At 38.0% G+C, this 26,139-nt stretch overlaps 1 protein-coding gene and 1 pseudogene across 1 annotated transcript in view; one reads left to right on the forward strand and one right to left on the reverse strand.

Moving 5' to 3' along the window:
• Nucleotides 1–8,154: 8,154 nt before the first annotated feature.
• The window catches only part of PLCZ1 (phospholipase C zeta 1), a 29,982-nt gene continuing 11,997 nt past the window's right edge, over nt 8,155–26,139 (reverse strand). Inside the window, exons 6-11 of the mRNA XM_024733358.1 lie at nt 21,760–21,876; nt 20,489–20,661; nt 17,237–17,369; nt 12,112–12,261; nt 11,308–11,340; nt 8,155–8,189 (exon numbers count right to left, since the gene is read on the reverse strand). Of these exons, the coding sequence (XP_024589126.1) occupies nt 8,155–8,189; nt 11,308–11,340; nt 12,112–12,261; nt 17,237–17,369; nt 20,489–20,661; nt 21,760–21,876 (641 nt within the window). The remainder of the gene's footprint in view (nt 8,190–11,307; nt 11,341–12,111; nt 12,262–17,236; nt 17,370–20,488; nt 20,662–21,759; nt 21,877–26,139) is intronic.
• Nucleotides 8,394–9,853, forward strand: LOC112391679 (ADP-sugar pyrophosphatase pseudogene; annotated as a pseudogene).

The raw sequence follows: 26,139 nt of genomic DNA on the forward strand, positions 1-26,139 counted from the left end.
AAAAACAAAAAACCCATTTAAAAAATGGTCAGAAGAACTTTTTTAAAGACGTTTTCCCCAAGAAGACAGATAGGCAAAAGACACATGAAAAGATGCTCAACATCACTAATCATCAGGGAAATTCAAAGTAAAACCACAAAGGGGTATCACCTCACACGTGTCAGAATAGTTACTATCAAAAAGACAACGAATAATAAGTGTGGGCAAGGATGTGGAAAAAGGGAACCTTCGTAGACTGTTGGTGGGAATGTAAATTGGTGCAGTCACTATGGAAAACAGTATGGAGGTTCCTCAAAAAATTAAAAATAGAACTACACAATCCATCGATTCCACTTCTGGGTATTTTCTAGAGAAAACAAAAACACTAATTAGAAAAGATATATGCACCCCATGTTTATTTCAGCATTATTTACAATAATCAAGATACGGAAATAACCTAGGTGCCCACTCAGAGAATGAATAAAGAAGATGTGGTGTATACCTACAACGGAATATGACTCAGTCTAAAAAAATAACGAAATCTTGCCATTTGCAACAACATGGATGGACCTGGAGGGTATTATACTAAGTGAAATAAGTCAGACAGAGAAAGACAAATACCATACCGTGTGATTTTCACTTACATGTGGAATCTAACAAAGAAAATGAACAAACAAACGTAACAAAACAGAACAAACTCATAAAAACAGAGCAAATAGGCAGTTACCAGAGGGGAGGAAGTTGTGAGAAGAATGAGAGAGGTGAGGGAGATTAAAAGGTACAAACTTCCAGTCACAAAACAGATGAGTCACGGGTATGAAATGTACAGCACGAGGAATATAGTCAATTATAATACCTCTGTATAGTGACAGATGATAACTAAACATATCATGGTGATCATTTTGTAATGTACAGAAATATCGATCGAATCACTATGTTGTGCACCTGGAACTAACGTAGAGATCTAGGTCAATTACACCTCAATTTGAAAAAAGTATGTAGACACTAAAAGGAAATACATCAAAATGTTAACAATGGTTATCTCTGTGGGTTGGGGATTACGGGTGATTGTTAATTTTCATACTTCTATGTACTTCTAGTTGTCTACAATGAACATGTTTTGCTTGTAAAATTAGAAAGAAAACAATACCATTAAAATAAATATCATTTAAAAATAATAACTCCAGCCCAGAACCCCTCCCAAATTCTAGAGTTCCATATCCAACTACCTACACAGCATTCCCCTCGAATATCTATTATCTCAAACTCAGCATGTTTAAAACTAGACTCCTGATCAGTTTTAAATAGCAAAAAACTTGAAGTCATTCTTGATACCCACTTCCTTGCTCTTTCTCTGAGTATAATTCAGCCCATAAGAAACTCCTGTAGCTCTGCCTTCAAAACTTTTACCAAATCCAACCACTTACCACTCTCCATCTGCTTCCTCTCTGGTTCAAGGTACTCCTATTAAATTTGTCCCAAATTACTACAATTGCCTTCTCCTTGTTTCTGTTTACCCTGCCCCCCATACTGTCTATTCTCAACACAGAAATTGGAGTGATCTTGTCTCTCTTCTGCTCAAAACGCTGCAGGGGCTTCTACTCTCAAAGTAAAAGTGCAAACCTTTAAAATAACCTAAAAAGCCCGATATGATCTGGCCTCCCATCAGCCATCTCTCTGATTTTAACTCCCATTATATCCTCCTATACTCAAAACACTCAAGAAACAGTGGTCTCCTTTCCATTCCATGAACATTCATTCCAGGCATGCTTCTTCCCTGAAATATTTATCAGACAGCTCCTTCTTTCCAAAATGTGCTTTTGTCCCATACATCCACTTGCCTATTCTCTCACCTCTTTCACGTCTTGGTCAAATGTTTCCATCTCTGACAGGCCTGCCTGGACCACTCTGTGTCATATTGTAGACTGCCCTGTCCCCAGACACATGCCAGATCCTTCCCACTCTGCTCTACTTTTTTTTCTTATATACTTATCACCTTTGAACATTCTATATGGTTTACTGATTTCTTTTGCTTATTATTTATGTTTAGTATTCTTTCACTAAAACACAAGGCTCTAAAGAAGTTTTGTTCACTGACAGTACAGCATTGGATCCAGGCAAGAGGAGTCCTTGCCCCGGTGCCCTCTCCTTGGAGAATCCTACTTCCTCCAGCTGTGACTCAGCCACACCCAAAAGCCTCATTCTAGACCACATTCTAGGTACACATGACCCCTGAATTCCCTGCCTGAACAGCGTTTGCAGGCCTTCTAAGGGTTCGCTGACCTGAAGTCAGACACCACCACCGGGAAGAACAATGCCTAGGCTCCAGTGGTGGCCGAGGGCAGGCTGCTTGCAGTGTATATGCATGCAGCTCAAATGTGTCAGCTGGCATGTCCACAAGCGTGCAGGAGGCCACTGACAGTGCAGGAAGGGGCCAGGGGTGGGAAGAAAAAGCAGGGCATATAGAGCGCTCCAGGAGAGGAGACAGCCCTCTTTAGGTCACCATAATCCAACGTGGATCTCCAAGACATCCAAGAATTCTCAATTAAAAGCTGTCCTTCGAGGTGTTTATGAAGGAGAACAAATCATATTGTATTTAATGGCTTCTTAGCTTTATTTATAGCTTTTAAATTTAGGCAGATGGTATGTAGGTGTTATGGACTGAACTGTGTCCTCCAAATTTATAAGTCCTAACCACCTGTAACCTCAAAATGTGACTTTATTTGGAAATAGGGTCACTGTAGATGTAGTTAGTTAAGATGAGGTCATACTAGAGTGGGCTCCTAATCCAATATGACTGGTGTCCTTATGAAAGGAGGAAATTTGGACACAGACCCGAACCTAGAGGGAACACCATATGAAAACATGACATAGAGATTGAAGTGATACATCTATAAGCCAAGGAACACCAGCAAACTACCCAAAGCTAGGAGAGATGAATGGAACAGATTGTCAGAAGGAACTAACCCCTTAATTTCAGACTTTTAGCCTCCAGAACTGTGAGACAAAAAAATTTCTGTTGTTTAAGTCACCCAGTTTGTGGTACTTTGTTTCGGTAGCCCTACCAAACTAATTTAACACTGAATCTTCATTTGTTTTGTTGTTCCAGCCCTGACAAATATCTGGTATGTAGTAGATGCTCAATAAGCCTTTATAAATTAATACCTGAACAAATGATTGAATGACACACCGGTGAACAAGAAAAACAAGGCTCCTAGTCTTAACTCTCGTTCATATCATGTTTTACAGCTCTTTTAGCCTTTTTATATCTATACTTTAGTTGCTTTTTATAAGAAGTCTAATAAGATGGGGAAAGGGGAGATTATTACAGTTTTACAGAGTAGTAACATTCAAATGTCTCCTAGCAGCATAAACTTTCCACTCAGATGAGTTCTTGAATGGAATGTATACACACACATCCGGGGAGGGGGGGAGATTTTTAAGTTAAGCAGATGTGAGAGACTGGAAGCATTGGACAGTTGGTCACCCCGTCAATCCCCGCCCCTCCATTCTCATCTTCAAAATCCCTGAGAAACTTCCACAGAAAATTAAGACATCTCAAAAAGCACAGGCTAAAAGAAACTGAGGATCACAGATATGATGTGGCTACTGCTATCAAACAAGGGGCTGTGGTGACAGACTCATTTCTAGCAAATACGGTTGAAGGTCAGGACTTGATTCCCAGAGGAAATGGATTATTGAAGAGCTACCACTATTGACACATTATCAAGGCCCAAAGTGAAGATTAATAGCACATGGGAGAAATTCTAGTGATTAAAGCAATTGCCCAGCCACTTTAACTCTCATATTGTAAAACGTGTCACAAAAAAGATATATTTTATTTCTTAGCATAGGATCCTGTATGCTGTCAATATATTTTAGATAAACCAATTAAACCTAACTAATGCTTCTTCTTCTAAAAAAATGTTGGGGCAAGCACAGCATTAACACAGAAGTTTCAGCAGACCAAGAGACACTGCTTAGACCTTAGGCTTTGGTAAGAACGGGCCAGGTGGATTTAACCCTGGTTATAATGACTTAGATTGCACCAACTGACTGTTTTTTATCACTTAAAGGGATGTAACATTAAACCTTAGGCATTAATGAGTACAGACCTCGTAAGGTTTCGTCCTTAGAACAAATTAGACTATAAGAAAAAGATAACCCTTTTAAAATTTTCTTAAATAAGCTTTTTAAGCATTAGGTGATAAAAAAAAATCGGCTGCTTTTTTTAATGGATTTCTCAGCTACATCTCAAAACAACTAGGCCAGAAATCTGGAACAGTGGCTGAATTCAAAGTGTGCTACAAGCTGTAGTAAAGTTAAAGCTTAAACTTCTTAACTCCAGAGACACGTATGCTTGCCTGCTATCAACTTTCTCAAACTGTGTGCATGTGTGTGCGTGTGTGTGTGTGTGTGTGTGTTATTTTGAAGTGACCTTAGGGTTAACAGCAGTGGAGGAAACCAGACCAAACTTGAATTCGTGTGTCATGTCCACAGCCTTCAGTTACAGAAACAACACAGTCTCAAGGAGGCTCTGCATTTGAAAATTAAAGAAACTAATTATTAGGGTTTGGAGGTTTGAACCATACCCTCACTCATAGAAGGGATGTGGATTTTATTAATATTTAAATCAAAAAGAATGGGGATTCTTTTTATAAAGAGAATATGCCCTCTTCCTAGGCTGAGGTCAAAATATAACTGACTGAGATTATTAAATGCCCCAAAACTGGGAAAGTAATTTAAAGGTCTGTGCCCATCAGCCTCTGGCTCTGAAATTCTGATTTACCCCAGGAATCAAGAAGGAACTGGAATTTCTTACCATCAGAACAAAAGTAGTAGAAGAAGGAAAATAAAATTAAAGACGTCAAACAGAGTAGTAATGAGAATGATATTTCCTTGAAAGAAATGTTGGGATCTTACAACATAAGCAGGGCAGATATGAAGGGGAAATGAGATGTTAAGAGCCAGGAGAAAGAACTACAAAGTTAAAAAGGTGATGGACTTAAATCCAGTTTCTCTTGAAAAAGGTAACAGAAAAGGGCAATACATTTCAGTTGTTACTAGTTCAGAAGGGAGGACGGGTACCTAAAAAAATCAATCAGATAAAAAGAGTAAAGGCCTTGGAGAGCAGATATAATGACATCCTGGAGAGAACTAAAATTAGAAAAAATTTAAAAGATCCCTCATAAAGCAGCAGCATTTTGTAAGAACAACTGGGAAACCATCCCTTAAAAACTGAGACAGAGTGATTAAGAAAATCTGGTCATATTTGAGAGGGAAACCCAGGAAAACAGGTGAAAAAGACTCCAAAAATTATTATGTAACTTTCAAAGGAACAGAAGTATGGCCAAGGGGGTCCAGGGAAACATATTTCGAAAATCTCTGGAACTGGTACTCTAAGGGAAAATGAAACAAAGAGAGGACTTACTAAAGGGAAATCAGACAGGATGGTTACAGGTCAAGACTTGGTATGGAGCAAACGGTGGTCTGAAAGGAATATTATCTTTGAGGTGGGACTAACCTACTCGAGAGGATCAAGATGGTCAAGGCTTGTTTGAACAAGGGATGTGGAACAAACATAGAATTCACTGACTTCATCTTTCTCAAGACAAAACTTTGAGAGCAGAAAGAAAAACAAATGCCTGGGCCAGAGATCAAAGGGAAAGGAAAAGTAAAAAAGGCACTCAGGTCCAGGAAACAATGTTATCCTCTGTGAGCTATGGAAGTAAAGAGACCAAAAGATGAAGCTGAATAAAAAGTCAGAAACACAGCTCAAACGACCTGAAAAGAATATGGAAACAATGAGAGGGAAAAAAACACCAAAGCCTAACTCCATGTCATCAGAAAAAAAGACTTTAACTGAAGAAAATACTATTCAAGACTTGGGAAGTTTTAAAAGTGAGATATGAAAGTGTTTTGAAGATCAGATGGCAAAAATATTAATTATCGCTAGACTCTAACTGTTCACATATGTCAACTGCAACTTCAGGTAAGGAATATGCTGCCAGTGATCCTTCAAGTAAAACAAATGAAGGGATGGGGGCGAAAAATATTCCCTAGGACACAGGTGACAACTGGAAGAGCTCTCACTGATCAAGGCTGGACCAAGTTGGGAAAGGAGCATTAGATTATAATTCAAAGTATAAAATAGTTATCCATAAACCCATACTGATATAAATGACTGATTAAATAAATAAATGGGGGGGCTGAGGTTTGAATCTACCATGTAGAAGAATTCCACACAATTTATATAGACACTCTGCCTTCTAGAAGGTAAAACGTAACAATCAACTCTTTAAGTGTGGGCTGCACACAGTGACTCTTCCTCCCAAAGAATATGGCATGAAAAGCAGGGAAAACAGAACTTTACAGAGGAGAAACTTGATAAACTCTACTTCAATCAGGTAATAAACGTCCATAGCAACAGTGAAAAGTCATGTTGATAGAATGCACCTTTGATAAGACTTATGAACGTGGCACTTCACCTCTGAGGTCTTCCTTCCAAAAACTTGTAGCCTCGGTCTAATCATGAGAAAAGCATTATTCAAACCCAACTGACAGACATTCTACCAAATACATGACTAGTAGTTCTCAAAACCATCAAGTTCATCACAAACAAAGAATGTGTGAGAAACTGTCACAACCTAGAGCAGCCTCGGGAAATATGACTAGTAAGTGTAACGTGAATCGTAGATGGGACCCAGGAACAGAAAAGTGACATTAGGTAAAAGGTAAGGAAATGTGAATAAAGTATGGACTTCAGTTAATAATAATGGAGCAATATTGGTTCATTCATTGTAATAAAAGTATTATACTAATTGAATATGTTAATAATATTGGTGGAAAATGACATCAGCAAAAATGATGGAGTAGGAAACTCCAAAGGTCGATCCCTACACAATAAACAGCAAATAAACTGGTAAACACTATCATTCAACATTTAAGTCTAATATCCATTTGAGCTAATTTCTGTATATTGTGTAACTTAATCAACTTTTTTTTTTCCTGATTGCCTTGGGTCAATAACTGTTTTTCTGTCATTTACTATAGACCTTAGGCAACACAATGTTTCTGAGCCTGTTACATTCACAATAAAATGTAAGATTGCTGCAAGGATTTAGGTTATTTTCTATTTGTTTATTTATTTGTTTATTTATTTAGGCTCTGCCGTGCAGCTTGCTGGATCTTAGCGCCTCGACCCGGTCGGGCCCTCAGCAGTGAAAGTGGGGAGTCCTAACCACTGGACTTCCAGGGAATTCCCTAATTTCTGTTTAATATCAGGCACATGTTAGGCACTGCTAATATTGCAGAGATGGAACTCTCATGTTAGAAAAGGGACTGTTCTGGGAGAAGAATAGGAATAGTGACTGAAAGTGTGAAAGTTAAATTGTATACAGATGGGAAGCAGAACGAGGGCACTAGTCCCTGAAACTGTGTAGATTTTTAAGGAATTTAACACCGACTCCCACCACTACCACCATCACCACCACGTGCCCAGCTGGTGTGTAAGAATGCAAGACATGGAGAAGACCAATCTCATAAGCTCAAATTCCACTTTAATCTACCCCTTGGGTGTTTTAAATGAAAATTTCTAGTGGCTGGTAAAAAAAGCTTAACTCTGAATACTACAGAGGGCTCAAACTTCATGGCCTAAGAATCCAGAATGCATCATAAGAATGTTTTCTTTGCTGGTACAAATATTTCCAGAGGGTTATTACTTTGAAAGAAATGTAATTCAACAAAGGCTTATGCACTATCCAAAGATATGGACTTTTAATAACTCCTGAAAAACGGAATCCAGGTCATATATTCTCCCAATAAAATGTTCATTGTTCAAGCCCATAAGGGCTTCACTAAATGTAAGCGATTCCATTTTCTGGATCCTAATCCACAACATGAGCTTTTTGCCATTGTGGCTCCCAAATAACCCCTGAAATTTGCATAAAGGTTTTGAGTGGAACCCCTCGAGGCACTATCTAGGGTGCATGTGTCTGCATCCCTCAGAAACACCATACACGCTCCCCTACCCAAAATTAAAACAAATACCTCCTTTATACAGCTACAGGGAGTTTCTCCACTCTTCTTTCCAAAAATAGGGCAACTTTATGTCTCAGCAATCAGCATCAGTGGCCTCCCGTGGTCACCATCCCCCAAACAAAAGTCAGGGTAAGTCTAGATTGTACTCTGCATGTTTTCTATTTGAGGCTCTAAACAACCAGAAGCAGAAAAAAAGTAAAGGTCAAAATTAACAACATAACAAAACTTTCCTGTCACTAATCACTACAAGGTAATGAGAGTAACAAAAGGAAGAGTCCAGGTTTATGTTAATGCCTTCCAGCCAAAGACCACCAGAAACACACACAGGAGGTCGATTCTTCATTGCAATGAGGGAGACACACAAATGAAGAACCATGGGGTGTCTCAGTGAAGGGGTGTTGGAAAGGACTTACTGTTGGATTCAGGCTTGTGTCAGATGATTTGGGAGAGGGTTCAAGGTACTAAGTAGGTGAAGAATCCGACAGTCATTCATGTTTCCTGGGGACTGTCTGGCACTTTTGTGTTTGGACAATATTCGTGCTTTTGTCAGATGCTCTGTCATGATTACAGACTGGTTCTGTTTTTCTCCTTATCCATTGTGGTCACAGAGTGGCCTTGTCGGGTGCTGATGTGAAACTGTTCAGGTTTGGCAGGCGAACACCACGGCCTGACTGTGAGTGTCAGGCCAGCTCTTAGCAACACCGAGGCCTCCCTGAGAGCACAAAGTCACCTCCTAGCTGTCACTTTAATCAGTTGTATGGAAACATAAACCAAGGAATGTAACCTAATCTAGGAGATCATGGATGGCTTCCCTGAGGCACTGACGTTGTTGAAAGATCTTCTGTTACCACAGCCCAGGGTTCACTGTAGCTGTCTCTCATGTTTTCTTCTGCTCCTCAACACTATTATTTTTCTACAAGTGAATTAGGAATATTTAAAAAAAAGATAGATTTTGTCTTCACAGTTAGCTGAGTTTGAGTGGTACCTGAAGAAAAATGAGAAAAGGAAATACAACCTTTTTCCTTCCTTATTTCAAATCTTATTAGTATAAATGAGAAATAAGTTTTTCCTGCTGTAAGAATTAATGAACTCTTTTGCAAAATTCATGTGATCAAAGTCTTTAAACCTCATGAAATTCCAGATCTTCAAAAGGCTTTAGGGGTTTAGAGAAGGTTAAATCCTTGGGTTAATGGGTTGAACATCCCACCTGCTATTAGGTTGAACATAGATATTATAAATAAAATCCTTCTGAAATGGGTCACACTTAAAAAAAAAGCTTATAGGGATCCTACTGATCTAACAAGAACTTGGGCAACTGGTAAGCATACGACCATGTAAGGACAGTCGGCTGATGGGGTGGTGGTTGCTTCAGTGCTGCAAACAACCCTTCGTTTACCAGTGCATCGTTCTGGTGAAGCAGTTCCAACCACCAAGGGCAGGCTGCTGCCTTGAATTCCCCAGGGGTCTCATCGATGACAACAAAAGCCCAGAAGCAGCTGCTCTTTGGGAGCTTGAGGAAGAAACTGGCTATAAGGGTGATGCTGCTGAATGTTCTCCACCTGTACGTATGGATCCAGGTTTGTCAAATTGTACCACACACATCGTGACAGTAACTATCAATGGAGATGATTCTGAACACGTAAGGCCTAAGCCAAAGCCAGGAGATGGGGATTTTGCAGAAGTAATTTCCTTACCAAAGAATGACCTGCTGAAGAGACGTGATGCTCTGGTAGCTGGTGAACATCTGACAGTGGACACCAGAGTCTATTCCTACCTTCTGGTACTGAAACATGCAAACATGAAGCCGTCTGAAGGGCCCTTCCTGAAGTTTTAAGGGCAAAGGACAGTGGCCACGTTTTTGTAAACAGAACCACCAGGCCTCCTTCACTAAGAGTTTGTATTCAGCTTAGTTTTAATGTAGATTTGAAATTAGCTTTTTCATAAAATAAAAGCAATATAAGTAAATTAATAAGTAAAGATCCTCCTGTAATCTGGCAAAATAGAAGCAGGCCTCTGAGAACTGGCTGTGTGTCCCTCCCGGGGAGACCGTGCCCTAATCTTAAATCCAGAGAGCCCGTGAGTGAGGATCTGAATGACTATGCACTGAGTAATCTGGGACATCTGACTCTTTATGGGTTGGATATTTGAATTCCCAGTGGCATTTTTATTTTAAATATTTAGTTCTGAGGCTAAACCATGATAATAGTAAAACATAGTAGATGTGATTTTTTTGTATATTTTTTCGGCCATCAACTGGTAATGCATTAGTAAACATCTCAAACAAAGAATCATTTTTGTTATTTTAGTTATAAATTCAGATTTAATTTCAACAAATACCTATGAGGCCCCCCTAATTTGTCAAAAATTGTACTGGTGATTTCATCTCACTACCATGCAACAATGTGGTAGAACAAGTATTAGTATGCCTGGATTTTTGAAAAACAGTTAATAATGAACCATATTCTTCTACATATGACATTTAGTAAAGCAAAGTCCTGCTGATGGTGAGAAGCCCAGCATATGAAACAGCACAGGAATCTCATCTCTGACCAAGAGGCAACCTTCAATGTGCATTTGGTGCAGATTCAGAAACACGGAAAATTCATTCAGAGATCCAAGCATGTAAGTCCCCATAGTAGATCTTTTTTATAGATACGGAGTCTGGAGGCAGTTTGAATGCAAATCAAAATCGTATGCACTCATAAGAATGTCTGTATAATTACAGGGTACCCAATCCAGTGCACAGCATCTGAGAACTAGTCTGAGAATGCAGGGGCTAATTGCTCTCCAGGATTCAAAAGGGCACCAAGCGCCTGGGAATCTAATTCCTTCCTACTACAGTATGCAGTAGTGGGTGTCTAGAAATTAAAACACTCCTAGATTTCATATTTCTTTTATACTGCCAAATACTTGCCAACCTATCTTATACAATCAGACATATTTTAGCATCTTGTAAATTCTACTAATTAAACATGATACAAGCAAGTTGAAAGAGCAGCCTCAGCAACAGAGGGGCAGGAGAACTTGGCTGACGAGAATGCCATACTGTCGGGACCCACTGAAGTTTCTGTTTTGTTTCCACTGTTCTATTTTGCATATTTAAAAGTGCACTGGCTCAACATCTCAAAATAATTAATTTGCTTTATGTTAGAAAAAAAAGGGGAAAGATATGGACACCCATTCTGGCTGTTTTATTGCGATGTACAGCTAACACCGTGTCCGGCACCATTAGTTGCTACCTGACATACCAAACATAGATAAACAGGGAAGCAGGCTCAAGACTCTCACCCGTTTTGGAAAACAGAGGAACACGACGGTAACCTGCAAAAAGAATCACATTTGATGAGAACGATAAAAATAAATTCATCGACAGTGGCCCCAGTAGTGCTCCTGAGAAATAATACAGTAAGCACGTATAAAAGCTAGGACTACGTAGTTATATTCCATCCCATATATTAATTTTCCCCCAAAGTAAAATATCTGACGTTTCTATCCCGACTTCCTACTAAACACCACACAGCTCACACTTCTCCTCCCTCAAAGTGCAGCGTCTCCAAAATTAGCCACCACCCTTCTGCTTCAGAAAGACTGTTTCCTAGGTATATCTCAGATGGTGGTAGAAAAGTAAAAATAAGGATAGAATTGGGAGCACAGTGTAAGTCACCCCTGAAAGGTAACTGCAAGGCAGCCCTGGAAAGACTCAAGAAAAGAGAGCCTTGGGCTCCCAGTACCTCCTCAGGTGGGAAGAAGGACTCACTGCTTCTCCCTTCTGTGCAGTTCCCATCCTTCATTCCTTCACGGTAGTCATGCCTACTCTTAACTGAAACAAGAGAGCTATGTCCATGTAGAGAAATTCTCATACAAGCCAAGTTTGTCTAATTAGTCTTCCTAGAAATCCCACTCCCCAACCCCACCTTCTGTATCAGAACACATTTCTGTAATTCCACTGGGAGAAAATATGTGTCAATACATAAATTTTCCTTTACATCTGACTGTCATGGAGAGAGCTATTTGGTATATAAAAGCGTGTCTTTGGTAAACTCCAATTATATATAAACATTAGCACAATCATCTTACTTTTAGGAATATTACCTTTGTTCATGCATAGAACTGGTAGAGTATATTGCCCAAGAAATTCATTTCCAGCTATTAAACCTTGATTTTCAACAACAAAACGTATCAATGCCAATTCTGGCACCTGAATAATAAATGTGAATGTTTCATTCCATCTTGGACTAAAAGCTGAAATATAAAGAAAGAGATACAACCAAAAACAATCAAACACCATCCCTAGAGAAAAATGCATAATATCTGTTCTCTAAAATTCTTATTTTCAACACTTTTAATAGTAATAATAAAAGCTTGGGGTGTAAAGCACTCAGATTTTTAATGCACCCAATGACAGAGGAATAATAATGACAATAATAACACTTACTAGGTGTCTACAATTTCTGGCCAATATTCTAAAAACTCTAAGCAGATAATCTCACTTAATCCTCACAAAAACCCTATCAGGGTTATTTCTATGCACATTTACAGATGAGAAAACTGAGCCACAAAGATGTTACATACGCTCTGAAGGGTTTCACATAAATAGCCATTAAGTGCTCGGGCAGGGAGTCAAACAAATGCAGTCTGGTTTCAGAATGGAAACGTTTCACTATTATACAATATGACTGTTGTGTTCCAGCATTTTATTAACAAAGAAACTGAGACATGAGGAAGTTAAATAACATCATTTTTCTATATCAGGTCCTATTATGAGAAGAGCTCTATAGACAGTTGTTGGAATGAGAGCTCACTAATGTTTGCTCTCAAGTCAGCTCCTGATCCTTCTTTTGACTAACTGCTCATTTTAAAATCCAAAGTCAAGGAGGAGCTTCAAGATGGCAGAAGAGTAAGACTAGAGATCCCCTTCCTCCCCACAAATATATCAGAAATACATCTACATGTGGAAACAACCCATACAGAACACCTACTGAACGCTGGCAGAAGAACTCAGACCTCCCAAAAGGGAACAGACACCCTCAGGCAACCTACATGTAAAGGCAGGGCCAAATCCAAAGCTGAACCCCAGGAGCTGTGAGAACAAAGAAGAGAAAGGGAAATCTCTCCCAGCAGCCTCAGGAGCAGCGGATTAAAGCTCCACAATCAATTTGATCTGTGGAATACATGAACAGACAACAAATCATCCCAAATTGAGGAGGTGGACTTTGGGAGCAATGACACATTTTTTTTTTTCTTTTTCTCTGTTTGTGAGTGCGTATGTGTGTGCGTCTGTGTGTGACTTTGTCTGTATAGCTTTGCTTTTACCATTTGTCCTAGGGTTCTGTCTGTCCTTTTTCTTTTTTTCTTTTTTTTTTTAGTATAGTTTTTAGCACTTGTTATCACTGGGGGATTTGTTTTTTGTTTGGTGGCTCTCTTTTTTCTTTCTTTTTTTTATTTACTTTTTAAATTTTTTTAATAATTATTTTTTATTGTAATAACCTTATTTTATTTTATTTTTCTTTCTTTCTTTCTTTCTTTTTCCCTTTTATTCTGAGCCGTGTGGTGGACAGGTTGGTGCTCTGGCAGGGTGTCAGGCCTGTGCCTCTGAGGTGTGAGAGCCAGGGTCAGGACACTGTCCACCAGAGACCTCCCAGCTCCACATTAATATTAAGCGGCAAAATCTCCCAGGGATCTCCATCTCAACGTCAAGACTCAGCTGAATGTGGATTTCTAACCTCTAGAACTGTGAGAAAATAAATTCCTATGTTTTAAGCCAACCAGTCTGTTTTTGTTGCTGCTGAAGCAGCCTGAACTAAGACACTGAGTAAGCATGAGTTAGAACTAAATTTGTATTATCTTTGTATGGGTTGTTTGATCTAACCCAACCTGTCTGATATAATCTCCCCATAAACATGAACTACTTCTATTTAATTTCAACTCATTGAGCTTCATCAAAACAAGATGATGAGGACACGGGGAGGGTGAAGGGTAAGCTGGGACGAAGTGAGAGAGAGGCATGGACATATATACACTACCAAATGTAAAGTAGATAGCTAGTGGGAAGGCACATAGCACAGGGAGATCAGCTCGGTGCTTTATGACCACCTAGAGGGGCAGGATAGGGAGGGTGTGAGGGAGGGAGACCCAAGAGCAAAGAGATATGGGGATATATGTATACATACAGCTGATTCACTTTGTTATAAAGCAGAAACTAACACACCATTGTAAAGCAATTATACTCCAATAAAGATGTTAAAAAAAATACAAAGTCGATGAGTAATTTATGTCCTTAGCAAAACAGATTATCCCAAACACTCTCTTGCCAAACAAGAAATCCAAATTGTATCACAATGTGACCCAAATCAGATAAAAATTAAGCATAATTGAATGGAATCAAGAAATTCACATCCAGATCAAATATACACTCTTATTTAATAAAAACTCAAAAGTTCAGAGAAAAATAATGTATTATTTTTCATTGTACAAAGGCAATGCTACACCTACTACTTCAATAGATCTGTCCTTTGAGTTACATTTCAAGAAGTATTGAAGTATTTATGACTAATTGTACCATACCTATGTTTTCTATGGTGCATCTGTAGTCACAAGTGCACATTTACTAGGAAGCAATCCAGAATGCAGTCTATGCCCGTAAAAATATTAAACAAACTGACTCACACTGAAATAATAACCATCCTACCTTGCCCTAAGAAAAGAAATAATTCAACAGAGTGTAGGGGCAGGTTTAAGAGTCAGTTCTTTACAGACACTGAAAAATGTCTGCACGAAATTCTTATACTAATTTATTCTTCCTCCTCCAACCCTCCTTCACCATACTCTCTTTCACTCTTTCATACACACACACACACACACACACACACAATCATATATAGACATATATGAAAGTCCTTTTAGTGTCAAAATAAAATAAATAAATAAAAAATAAACCAGAATACCAAATTTGCTTAGTTACAAATAGAGTTAAAAATCACTTCCTTACCCAAATGCGATCGTTTTCCTCCCAGACTCTCATGTCTTTCATTACCCTACGATTACCCTAGTAGCTAAGTGATCTCAGAATCCCTCCTGTCCAGTTATCTACACCCTTAGTCTTGTTAGTCTTCCTCACATGCATCCTCCATTCCTTTTCTGATGCCACAGCCCTTGTTTAGGACCTGACTTCTACATGCTCTAACCGTGAGATCACATCTAACTCTATTCTGTATTTCTCATCTCTCTCTCATACACTTCGTCCTCTCTACTCTGCAGAAATGATCTCTGGAACGCTCAACTCTCTTAGTGTTTTGTATCCTTGTTTAAAAGTTTTAATTTTATTCATTTTATACAGAAAATAAAGTTTCTACTACCTTATCATGGCTTTCACTATTTTCCATGACCATACCCAAGGTAAATTTCTCATTTTATCTCACACTAATCTTTCTTAAGTACATTGCATTTGAACTTCTTTACTCTTCCCTAACATGTTTGAATTTTGTTTTCTCCATGTTTTAGCACTCAAATTACTACTTTTGCCTTAAATTTCCTTATCCTTGGGAATTCCCTGGCAGCCCAGTGGTTAGGATTTGGCTCTTTCACTGCCATGGCCCAGGTTCAATCCCTGATCAGGGAACTAAGGTCATGCAAGCCTCTCAGCATGGCCAAAAAAAAAAAAAAGAAAAGAAAGAAAGAAAAGAAAAGAAAAAGAAAAAAAGTTCCCTTATCCTCAATCTCTATAAAAATTCTACTCATTTGCCAGAACCATCTCGAAATTTGTCCCTTCCATACAATTCTCTGTACTTTCTTTAAAGCACTAATGACTTTTTCATAACAGTTTTACTTATATTTCATATTCCACACTGAACTGTAAACTATCTACAACAGAATTAGTTGGGACATACATAAGAATGCAGTTAATAAACAGAGATTTGAAGTTTTTTTGATACTTAGAACCAGGCTTTTAATATAATGGGCCCAGTAATGTCTGATGAACCAAACTGAATTTCTGTAGGGATATTCTCATAAAACCCAGGGATGCAATCAAATTTCTAACGAGAGCTAGAATCATAGTTTTATATAAGGGGTGCATTGAATAAATAAATGTTCTGTGCATTTTGTCATGAAGATTCAAGTAAGGGGATGGAGAAAACAAGGGATAGGTTACTAGAAGCTTCCTGATAGCAGTTACCATTTCTTGACACTGCCATTTCAACTCTAAGGGGTACCAAATAAGGCAGGAAGTCATCACTAATATCCCTTCCCACTGATAACATAGGATGAGGTAGCAAAACTTCCCAAACCTTTTTTCATGCCTTTTGCACTAGGGGCCATGCTGGAGGAATATTCTGGATTTGGGAGGAGTTGAACATTGGACATTTGTCGGGGGGGGGTGGGTATTATCACCAAAGAAGAAGAAGTCTATTAAGACTGCACCTGCTTCTCTGTCTGTGCCATTTAGCCTGGAGCATATTTCCAGACTCTGAAATGAAGTCCACTATATTTTGGGAATATCCACTCATAGAAGATTCTAGACTCAAAGGATCAGTTGCAAGCTCTCTTCCCAGGTGATTCTAAGAGTCAACCCCAAGAATCTATACTTTTCTAATTTCCTTCATGATTTCAACTTCAGAGAAGAAATAACAATGTCAGTACTGTATTACCTAAACTATCATGGGATGCTGGAACACTGAAAATCTTACCAAAGTCATTTCTTCCATTCCTACATTTCCCTTCTGGCAAAAATTACTGAATTTTTTATCCAAATACTGTACGAGTAAGTTTCTATGGCATCCTTAGCCTGAGTCAGAAGCCACAGACCTCTGATCTAAAATAATTCAAGTAGTGAAGTAAAACTATGTAACATGCGGTATCAGAGAAATCATAAGTTCTTTATTTTACACAGAGGCTAGAAGCTAAGTAGATTTGCAGCTATCAAAATGTCACTCTTAATTCAGTCATACAAGGAAACATAAAAAGGAAGTAAAAATGGAAAAGCCACTAATTTTTCAGGTCAGATACATTTTTGTATCTGTAATCTGAAAATACATCTAGCCAACATTAAGTCATTGTCAAATTGTTTTTGCTGCATATAACACTTTGGTCATCTTGAACATAATGTAAAACCTTTTCCTTATGAATAATAAATATGTATCAAAACTCTATCAATATATAATTTTTAAGCTTTTCAACAAGAAGTCTAATAAATGTTCGATAAAATATATTAGGAGCTCACCATTTTTTTTAATTACACGACTCTGCTGTTTCATTTGATCATTTGGAACTCCCAAAATTTCTATAATCACTAATGTGTCAGCTTTGTTAGATGATGAATGATAACTGGGAGGCAACTGGATCCCACTGATGAGCTGCACAAAAATAAGGGAATTCAAGAATTTAGCAGAATGTCAAACTGCACCACTGCTTAATTTCAAAATAAAATAGGTTTTCCAAAAATCATGATTGACTAAGTCATTTCCCACCAAAAAAACAAACAAACAAAGTAGAAAATAGTGCCAATTATTAATTTTAACTCTTTTATCCTCAAATATCAATAGATGAACACCAGGAACATGTCTAAATTATTCCAGTTTACCAATATGTGATTATAATAGAATCCACATTCTCCAAGATTGATGGTCCAACAAATATTTTTATTTTAAAAGCATTGTTATGATTCCCTTCTACTGTAATTCAGGCTGAGCCGCTTCAAAAACATGAACTCTTTTCAAATTCATATTGTATGTATACAACAAAAAAATTGTAAACTATAAATACAACTTCTGAAATATAAGAAAAAACACCACATAATTTCCTATGATAGCGTTCTCTGACAGTATAATTTATATGTTTGGATAATTTATCATGAAATTTTACCTTACCCATTGCTTTCCATATTATCATAAGTAACCTGAGTTTGACAAAATCAATTATTTCATATATATATTAGGGACTGGATAGCAGAAAATGCTTAACAAAGTAACTAATAATAGTTTTATTTAGTCTTCTATTAGTCAAGTTAATTGTTGAAGCACAGATTTGTTTTACTTTAAGGAACAAAGTCAGAATTAAAAAAAAAAACAGTATTTGAAGTGTACTAGTTTATAGAGTGTACTAATGTAAAAAATTGAGACATGATTTCAATTTCTGAAGATTATAATAAAGAGGAACAAATAAATAATTGTTGTGAAAAAAGAAAGAAGGAAAAGAAAAGAAAAAAGTGCCAGTGTGTAATTTTTTCCTTCCTACATCCACAAATTATGGCATCAGCTAGAAACCAGAGTAACTGTGCAAATATTTAACAACCAGAATGGAACAGGCATTCATCAATAAGCATAATTAGATATCAAGGTAACTTGAAAGAACATTGACTGTGAAAAACTAGTACACTGATAGCAGAGCCTATCAGCTGAATATAGGCCCTCCAGGTAACAAACCCATATCAGTATGGAGAAGGTGCATACTGAAATAGAATTTAGAGATTTATTGTTCAAATAATTTTACCCTCTGATTCACAAAGCCCTTCCAGGGGCCGCTGCAGAGGATGGAGGTCAAACAGAAAACCCTTAGTGGTCAACCAGATAGTTCTGCTTTCATCTATTGGTCTTATACATGAGATTTTAAACTTAGAAAATGATACCTTAGTTTTTATAAGCTTGAAAATAACTGATTTAATCCAAAGTTCTCCGTTTATAGTTGACAAAGAGTAAACCAGAAATGTTACATGGCTTCATCAAGGACATAAGAAAGCTAATGGTAAAACTAGGCCTTTTTATTCCCAAATCATGCTCTCCACAATTTGTGCAAGTCATAATGTAATCACAAAGCTCCCTAGAACAATCAGAACAAGAGGGGAAGACACACATGGCTATGGCAGCAGCTTCCTAGGAAAATCATCAACCCTGCCTCTTTCACACCATGTCACTTACACCCCTACATGAGACCTCTCAGAATACAAACATGGCATTTGTAAACACCTATGCATACCAGCTATCCTCCTTCTTCACTTTCTCAATAAAAGAGCACATATATTCTCTTTAGTATTCTCAACTTGAAAAAGAAATCATTCATTCAATTAACCTACATGTACTGAACATATACTTTGTGTCAGTTACTGTGGATAAGGGTTGAACAAAACACAGTCCTTATCCTTAAAGGACCCTCAGACAAGTATAACAAGTAGATAATTATAATTTACAGTGTGGTAAGTGCCATAATGTATGCATGTATAGGGTGTTATGGAAAAACAGAAGAAAACTTCAAAAGAAGCACAGGAAAAAGCTTTCGAAAAGAAGTGACACTTAAAGTATTGAAAAATCAGTCAGAATGCAATAGGCAGATGAAGGATGGAAGAGTAGTCCAATCAAAGGAAATAGCATATGCAATACATAGAAGAGTCATTATGGACAAAAAAGAAGGCTTCCATACAGTTTCGGAATGGGTTGAAAGGCTGGAAGAAGTGAGAGATGAGGATAGAGGAGTAGGACAAAGCCAGACTAAGAAAACGATCAGGAGACACAAATAAATATTAAGTAGGCATGGTAAGATTAGCACTGCAGCAAAATCTCTCTGGTTGACTTGTGGAAGATGGACCAGGACAACTGAGACAAGGCTCCCTGAAAACCCCTTAGGAAGCCAAAGGAATGGAGGTGATGACAGATTCCTAAAAAGAAGACAGTAACAAATGACATCAGATCAAGGGGATGGATAAGGAAGACATTTAAAGTGAGATCTACAGAACTTAGAAATGGATTGGACATGGGAGGCGAAGGAGATGTGGAAGACAAGAATAGCTCCACTTTTCTTGCCTGAATTAATTGAGTCAAGGAATTTGACTCAGTTCACTGAGATTTAAATAAACTAGAAGTAGATTTGACGAGGAAGGGATGTTCAGGCTTTAATATTTTAAGTTTGACAGAATATTGGTAAGGAGGCTAAGTAGGCTATTCAAAACAAGCCTTTATAGTCCAAAAATGAGGTCAGATTTGAGCATTGTTTGGGGTTGAAACAGTGAATGTGTATAATGTGAATGTGTATAAAAGAATACAAGGAGGATGTTTAGTTTGAGATGAGGATTAAGAAATTCTTTCTCACCCACAAATGAAAGTGAGAAGGAATCGCCTGCATATAGATTAAAAAGGAAAGAAGAAATCCACAGAAGCACATCAATGAGATTTGTGTGGATCAGGAAGGGATCTGAAAAAGTGGCTGAAACACCCCATCTTCTCACTAGAACAACAACTAGAACAACTAGACTAGTTCCTCTAAATTAGAACTATGCAATTTTTTTCATTCATGCAAAAAGGCAACAGAAAGACATTTTTCAGATATGGAAGGATGCTGAAATACCACCCACCTACATTACCTGAAAAGATTAACAGAAATTTAAAAGGCATTAAAGAAAATCAATAGAACTAAAAATATTAATGCATACTATCTAGCTTATATCATAACCAATAAAGGTAAAAGAAAAAGTAATGAATCTTACCCTTATCATAAGTATGACTGGATTACTGTCCATTAGTGCTTTATTTGGATTAAACTTTGTTTTACTATCTCTTAGGAAGTGTGGTTTCAAAATATATCCAGAACCACCATTATCCAAAAATTTCCCATTTTGAAGATCCATAGGCAGACCAGGGGTCTGGAAATTTAAGGCCACTGTGAGGGAAAAAGAGTATTTTGACATTGTCAGGAAATAGAGGGTATATCTAAAGAAACACAATTAAACAGTTTACTGAAACCTAATCATGGATTATATATCTTCGAACATTGTAAGAGCAAGCATTAGCCAAATAAGTCATGATTTTTAAACCTTTCTTTTTGCCATGTCTTTGTTAACATATGATGGTGAGTTTCAAAATTTAATCTGCAAATTATTTTACAGCTTTGAGTTAAAAAATCAAAATGGCTTACAGCATAGATTATAGAAGAGCAATGTACATGTCAGAAAACATTCAGGAAATATGAGAGTAAAGAAAATCAGTCATTAAATGCTGGAAGGGAAGACACCAACCGTATCATAAACTTTCAGGTCTAAAGAGGTACTGTAATCACTTGAGGAGAAAGCGAGGAACAGGCAGAGCAATAATTGTTGTTAAAATAATAGAAACAACTCCGTATAGGCTGGTAAACAGCCACTATATGCAGTACCACCATCTACCCCCCCCCGCCCCCCCCCCCAACCCACCCCGCTTCCTGATCCCACCCCCTCCCTCTCTGAAAACCTATGGGCCTTGTCACAATCCAGCAGCAGAAGGGTTAACACCTGGCACTTTCTGACTGGTTAGTCCCACTGGTACACCAATTGATCAGTCTGGAATAAGGAGAGTCAGTCAAGGACAAATAAAGCTATGCAGTCTTACTTTTCAATACTATGAATGCAGAAGTGATTAAAGTACAAAAAGCAGAGGCCACTCGATTTGAAGAGGCCCTTAGCAAATCTTTCAAGCAAAGGACTCTATCTTCACTGTTCTCTTACATCTCTTTTTGGTTTCTTTTTCCTATTCCTACAATTCCCATGCAAACTCCTCACGAATTTAACCTCCATGCTTCTACCCTCACCTATATTTACCCTTTTCAACCTATTTAGGAATAACTTCAACTCTTGAAGCCAATGATTCATCATTGCTTGACTCCAAAACACCCAGGCTCGAAAATTCTTCAAAGGAAGCTCTTTTCATGAATCTTTTATTAATTCACAAAATGAATTTATTTTATTTTATTTTTGCAAAAAACTCAATATCCTATGTAACATACCCATTTGACAACCTACATTCCAAAATTCTTGAGGATTAAAATTAGAAGAGTCTGCTCTTGTTGCTTTGGGATATATTCTGGTAATGAACTTTGTAGTGTGAAGAATAAATTCATTGGCTAAAAAAAAGAAATTTATTAAAACATTGCAAAGATTTCAAATAAACTACTATGTCTATATATTTATTTAATTCTACAACAGTTTCAATAATGTTGATGTCTATTGTCCTGGCAGAAATATTTGCAATTCATGTAAATCAAAATAAATTCATGCCTTTGTTTGGCAGTGTAATTCACTGTTATCGAAAAGTTAATAATAATTTTTATTAAACAATTTTATGTAATTATTCACTCGAAGAAAGAAACAATTGGATAATATATTTCTTTTTGTTCACATCCAAATTAATTTCACTTTGACATAGAGTATATAAAATTCCAAAATAAAATGCATCCATTTTTGAAAACAAAAGTATCTTAACCCATTTTGGTTTTTTTCACTTTGGTTTTCATATTAGGAAAGAATTGCACAGAAGTCATATAAAACTATGTGATGTCATCCAAGTTAATCAAGTTGAATATTTAACAGATCCTCAGGGCTGAAAGGGACCTTAAAGTTACTCAACTCAGCTTCCAGCTGACCTTCTAACCACCATAGTACCTTTCCCCAAAATTCATTCAATTTGTTTGCATCCCTCCATTGAAAGAGAACTTGAAGGACTTCCCTGGTGGCACAGTGGTTAAGAACCCACCTGCCAATGCAGGGGACACTGGTTCGAGACCTGGTCCAGGAAGATCACACATGCCGTGGAGCAACTCAGCCCATGCACCACAACTACTGAGCCTGCATGCCACAACTACTGAAGCCCGCACTCCTAGAGCCCATGCTCCTCAGCAAGAGAAGCCACCGCAATGAGAAGCCCGCACACTGCAAAGAAAAGTAGCCCATGCTCACTGCAACTAGAGAAAGCCAGCGTGCAGCAACAAAGTCCCAACGCAGCCAAAAATAAATAAAGTTATTAAAAAATAAAATAAAAGGTATTTGTTCTTCAAAAAAAAAAAAGAGAACTTGCTACCTCCCAATACTTCTGATTATTTCAAATGTCTTCCTTACAAGGAAAGGAAGACAATGTCTATACTTGAAGCACACACACACACACACACACACACACACACCACACACACACACAGAGTCTGTTTCAGTTGCTATACATATTCTTTATGTTTCTACTTGTATTTTTTTACACATTTCTAGTAATTCTATTTAAATCACTTAAGATTCAAAACTAATTTACACCATTTACCACTGGACACCCCTCAAATTTTTGAACATAGATTTTATGTTTCTCCAAGGTTTTTATTCTTTCACTAAGCAGATCCTTTTCCCACTACTATTTCTGCTAATATGGTGACCAGTCATGGAAGAAATGGTTATTGCCTATGTCCACTCTATTTGCTCTTCAGGCTAGAACAGAATCATTGCCACTCTCATCCTAAAAACTGTTCTTTAGGAAGCATTGTCAGGTAAAAACTTACAGTTATTGAAGTTAATAATTACAGTTAATTTAATTAACTCTCAATTTTAGAAGTTATCCTCTCCTTGAGGAAAAGTTCACTTTGAAGCTACCCATGTACAAATGCACTTTGTGTGCCCAAGTGTCATGGTCCCTTATCCAGTCCTAAACTAGATGTCTATCTGTTGATAAAATACGTACTCTTCTGGGTCTTAATTTTTTTCATCTACAAAGTGCTAAACATGAATGATCACTATGGACCCTTAACATGATTTTGTTACTTCTGAGATTTAGAAATTAAACATGCTATTTTTTCACATAGCATGAGAAATGTGAAAAATAAGAAAACATAAGAAAACAACATATAATCTCACCACTCAATTAACAGCCCTGATAACCTCTTGGTATATATATATTTCCATTCTTTTGTCATATGTATGTACATATTTTTAATTGAATCTTATTGTTTATTCCCTTTTATAAACTTCCATTTTTTAACTTACTAACACGAAAATCATTCCATTTCAGTAATATTCACCTACGACATTATTTTTAAATGACTGAAAAGCAGTCACACATGAAAATTTCTGTTTCTGATTTTTCCCTATTATAAACTTAATGATGTTTATTGTTTTTAATGATAGACATCCTTGCAGAACATCTTTGCCCAATCATTAGTTATTTACTATTAACTTTTGGCACAAGAAAAATATTCTATACTCTTTCCAAAGAAATGCTGATGCTATATTTTATGACTCTGCTCTGAACTACCCAGTCCGTTTTCAGATTTTGAGCAAGTGTTTAATATGATGAGAGTGAGAGAATTATAACGACTTTTGCTGTGCCCAGACGTCCTGTCCCCATGAACAACAACAAAAACCATCCGATAGTTTGAAACAATGGAGGCTAGTAAAGTAGGTCATTCATATTCAAACTCTGTTGACAAAAGTTCACAGTAAAAATCACAACCCAACACCACACACACACACACAAAATTGTTTCACAAAACAATACTTACTCTTCCTGCCTACAATACATCTTATCCATCCTATTATTTTGTTCTATTCCATTCCATTTTGTTCTATTCCATTCCATTCTACTCTATTCTATTCTTTTAACTGTCATTTAGATCTACTGAATTGACTTTCGGTCACAAGCCTCAATTTAAAAAAAAAAAAAAAGCCCTATAATATAGGATCTTTCTAATAGGCAGTTTGAGGAGATAAGCTAAAGCATGCCTCAAAACCCTAGGGTTGGGCTTCCCTAGTGGCGCAGTGGTTGAGAGTCCATCCGCCTTCTGATGCAGGGGACGCAGGTTCGTGCCCCGGTCCGGGAGGATCCCACATGCCGCAGAGCGGCTGGGCCCGTGAACCATGGCCGCTGGGCCTGCGCATCCCGAGCCTATGCTCTGCAACGGGAGAGGCCACAACAGTGAGAGGCCAAAAAAAAAAAACCCTAGGGTACCAATGGCCAGCCAAATTAGGTTAACCAACAAATATACCAGAATCTGCATTTCCTAATAGCCAACAGCTTTTCTCAAGTCAGTCGCAGGTGCTGATTTCTCTGCCATAGCGCTTCTACATAAGACGGTAGATTGCAATTTTAAAAAGGATATGGAGAGTCACCTGATTTGGATTATTAAGTTAATTGACTGTTGAGGCACAGGGTAGGCTGCCCCTAAAATGTGCTTCAGTGGCATATTGATTATTTTGAATTAAAGTGACTTAAGAAATGGCCAATGCAAGAGGGACGCTCTATCACTCCTTTCTGTCTCCTTCAAAGCAGGAAATAAATGTCTCATGTGAAAGACGCACTCCCTGCGTCTGAACGTAGGACACCCTTCCCACCAAAGACAGGGAATTCAGGGCTGAGAAGACTGTGAAAACAAACTTTGTGACTTCTTTAATTTACTACCCCAAGCCCAAACGCTGTTTGAATTCTTCACTAATTGGTCACCCAAAACCTAAGTTTCTTTGTCCTGTCAATTCCTCACAAATTTATTATTTCTTTGTCTAAAAAGTATAAAACCTGCTGACATTGGTCACTTCTTAGTTCCCATTTATATGAATTAAATTTTGTTTCTTTTTCTCCTGTCAATATGACTTGCGTCAGTTTTATTAGTAGTCCAGCCACAAGAACTCAAGAAGAATAGACGGAAAAAATTTCCCCTCCCGACAGACCATCCCTTTTTAAGTTGATGATATTCCCTGCCATATAAGTCTGAGAAGAAGGTAGCGTCTTCTTCCCATTCTCTTTCCCTGTTGTGTCTCGGGCTCTACCAAGCAGAATAAACCCACCTCAGATGTAGAGTCAGGAGACAGTGAAAAGAAGATGCAGAGACACATGGTCCCTCTGCAGGCACACAGCCATCTGGCAGTCTGGCCTGGGTACCATTTTTTTTTTTTTTTTTTTTGCAGTATGCGGGCCTCTCACTGTTGTGGCCTCTCCCGTTGTGGAGCACAGGCTCCGGACGCGCAGGCTCAGTGGCCATGGCTCATGGGCCCAGCCGCTCCGCGGCATGTGGGATCCTCCCAGACCGGGGCACGAACCCGTGTCCCCTGCATCGGCGGGCGGACTCTCAACCACCGCGCCACCAGGGAAGCCCCTGGGTACCATTTTTTCCCTCTTCTTCACCTTAGAGATACAGCCTCCCAGTCTATTTAACTCTACCGCTTAGTGCCCACCGAGTCCACAAAGTTCACCCTGGCTCCAGTCTCCCTGCCATAAGCCTTTATCATCTCCTCCCTGCAGACGGTGTCACCCTTATGCACTAACAGAAGCATCTTTCAGAAACACACAGGGGATCGTGTGACTCCTGAGATTTCAATCTTTTCCTACTCACTTTGGATTGTAGGACAAAGTCCAAGTTCCT

This window comes from Neophocaena asiaeorientalis, unplaced genomic scaffold (genome assembly GCF_003031525.2).
Source record: "Neophocaena asiaeorientalis asiaeorientalis breed wild unplaced genomic scaffold, Neophocaena_asiaeorientalis_V1.1 scaffold150, whole genome shotgun sequence".
NCBI lineage: Eukaryota > Metazoa > Chordata > Mammalia > Artiodactyla > Phocoenidae > Neophocaena > Neophocaena asiaeorientalis.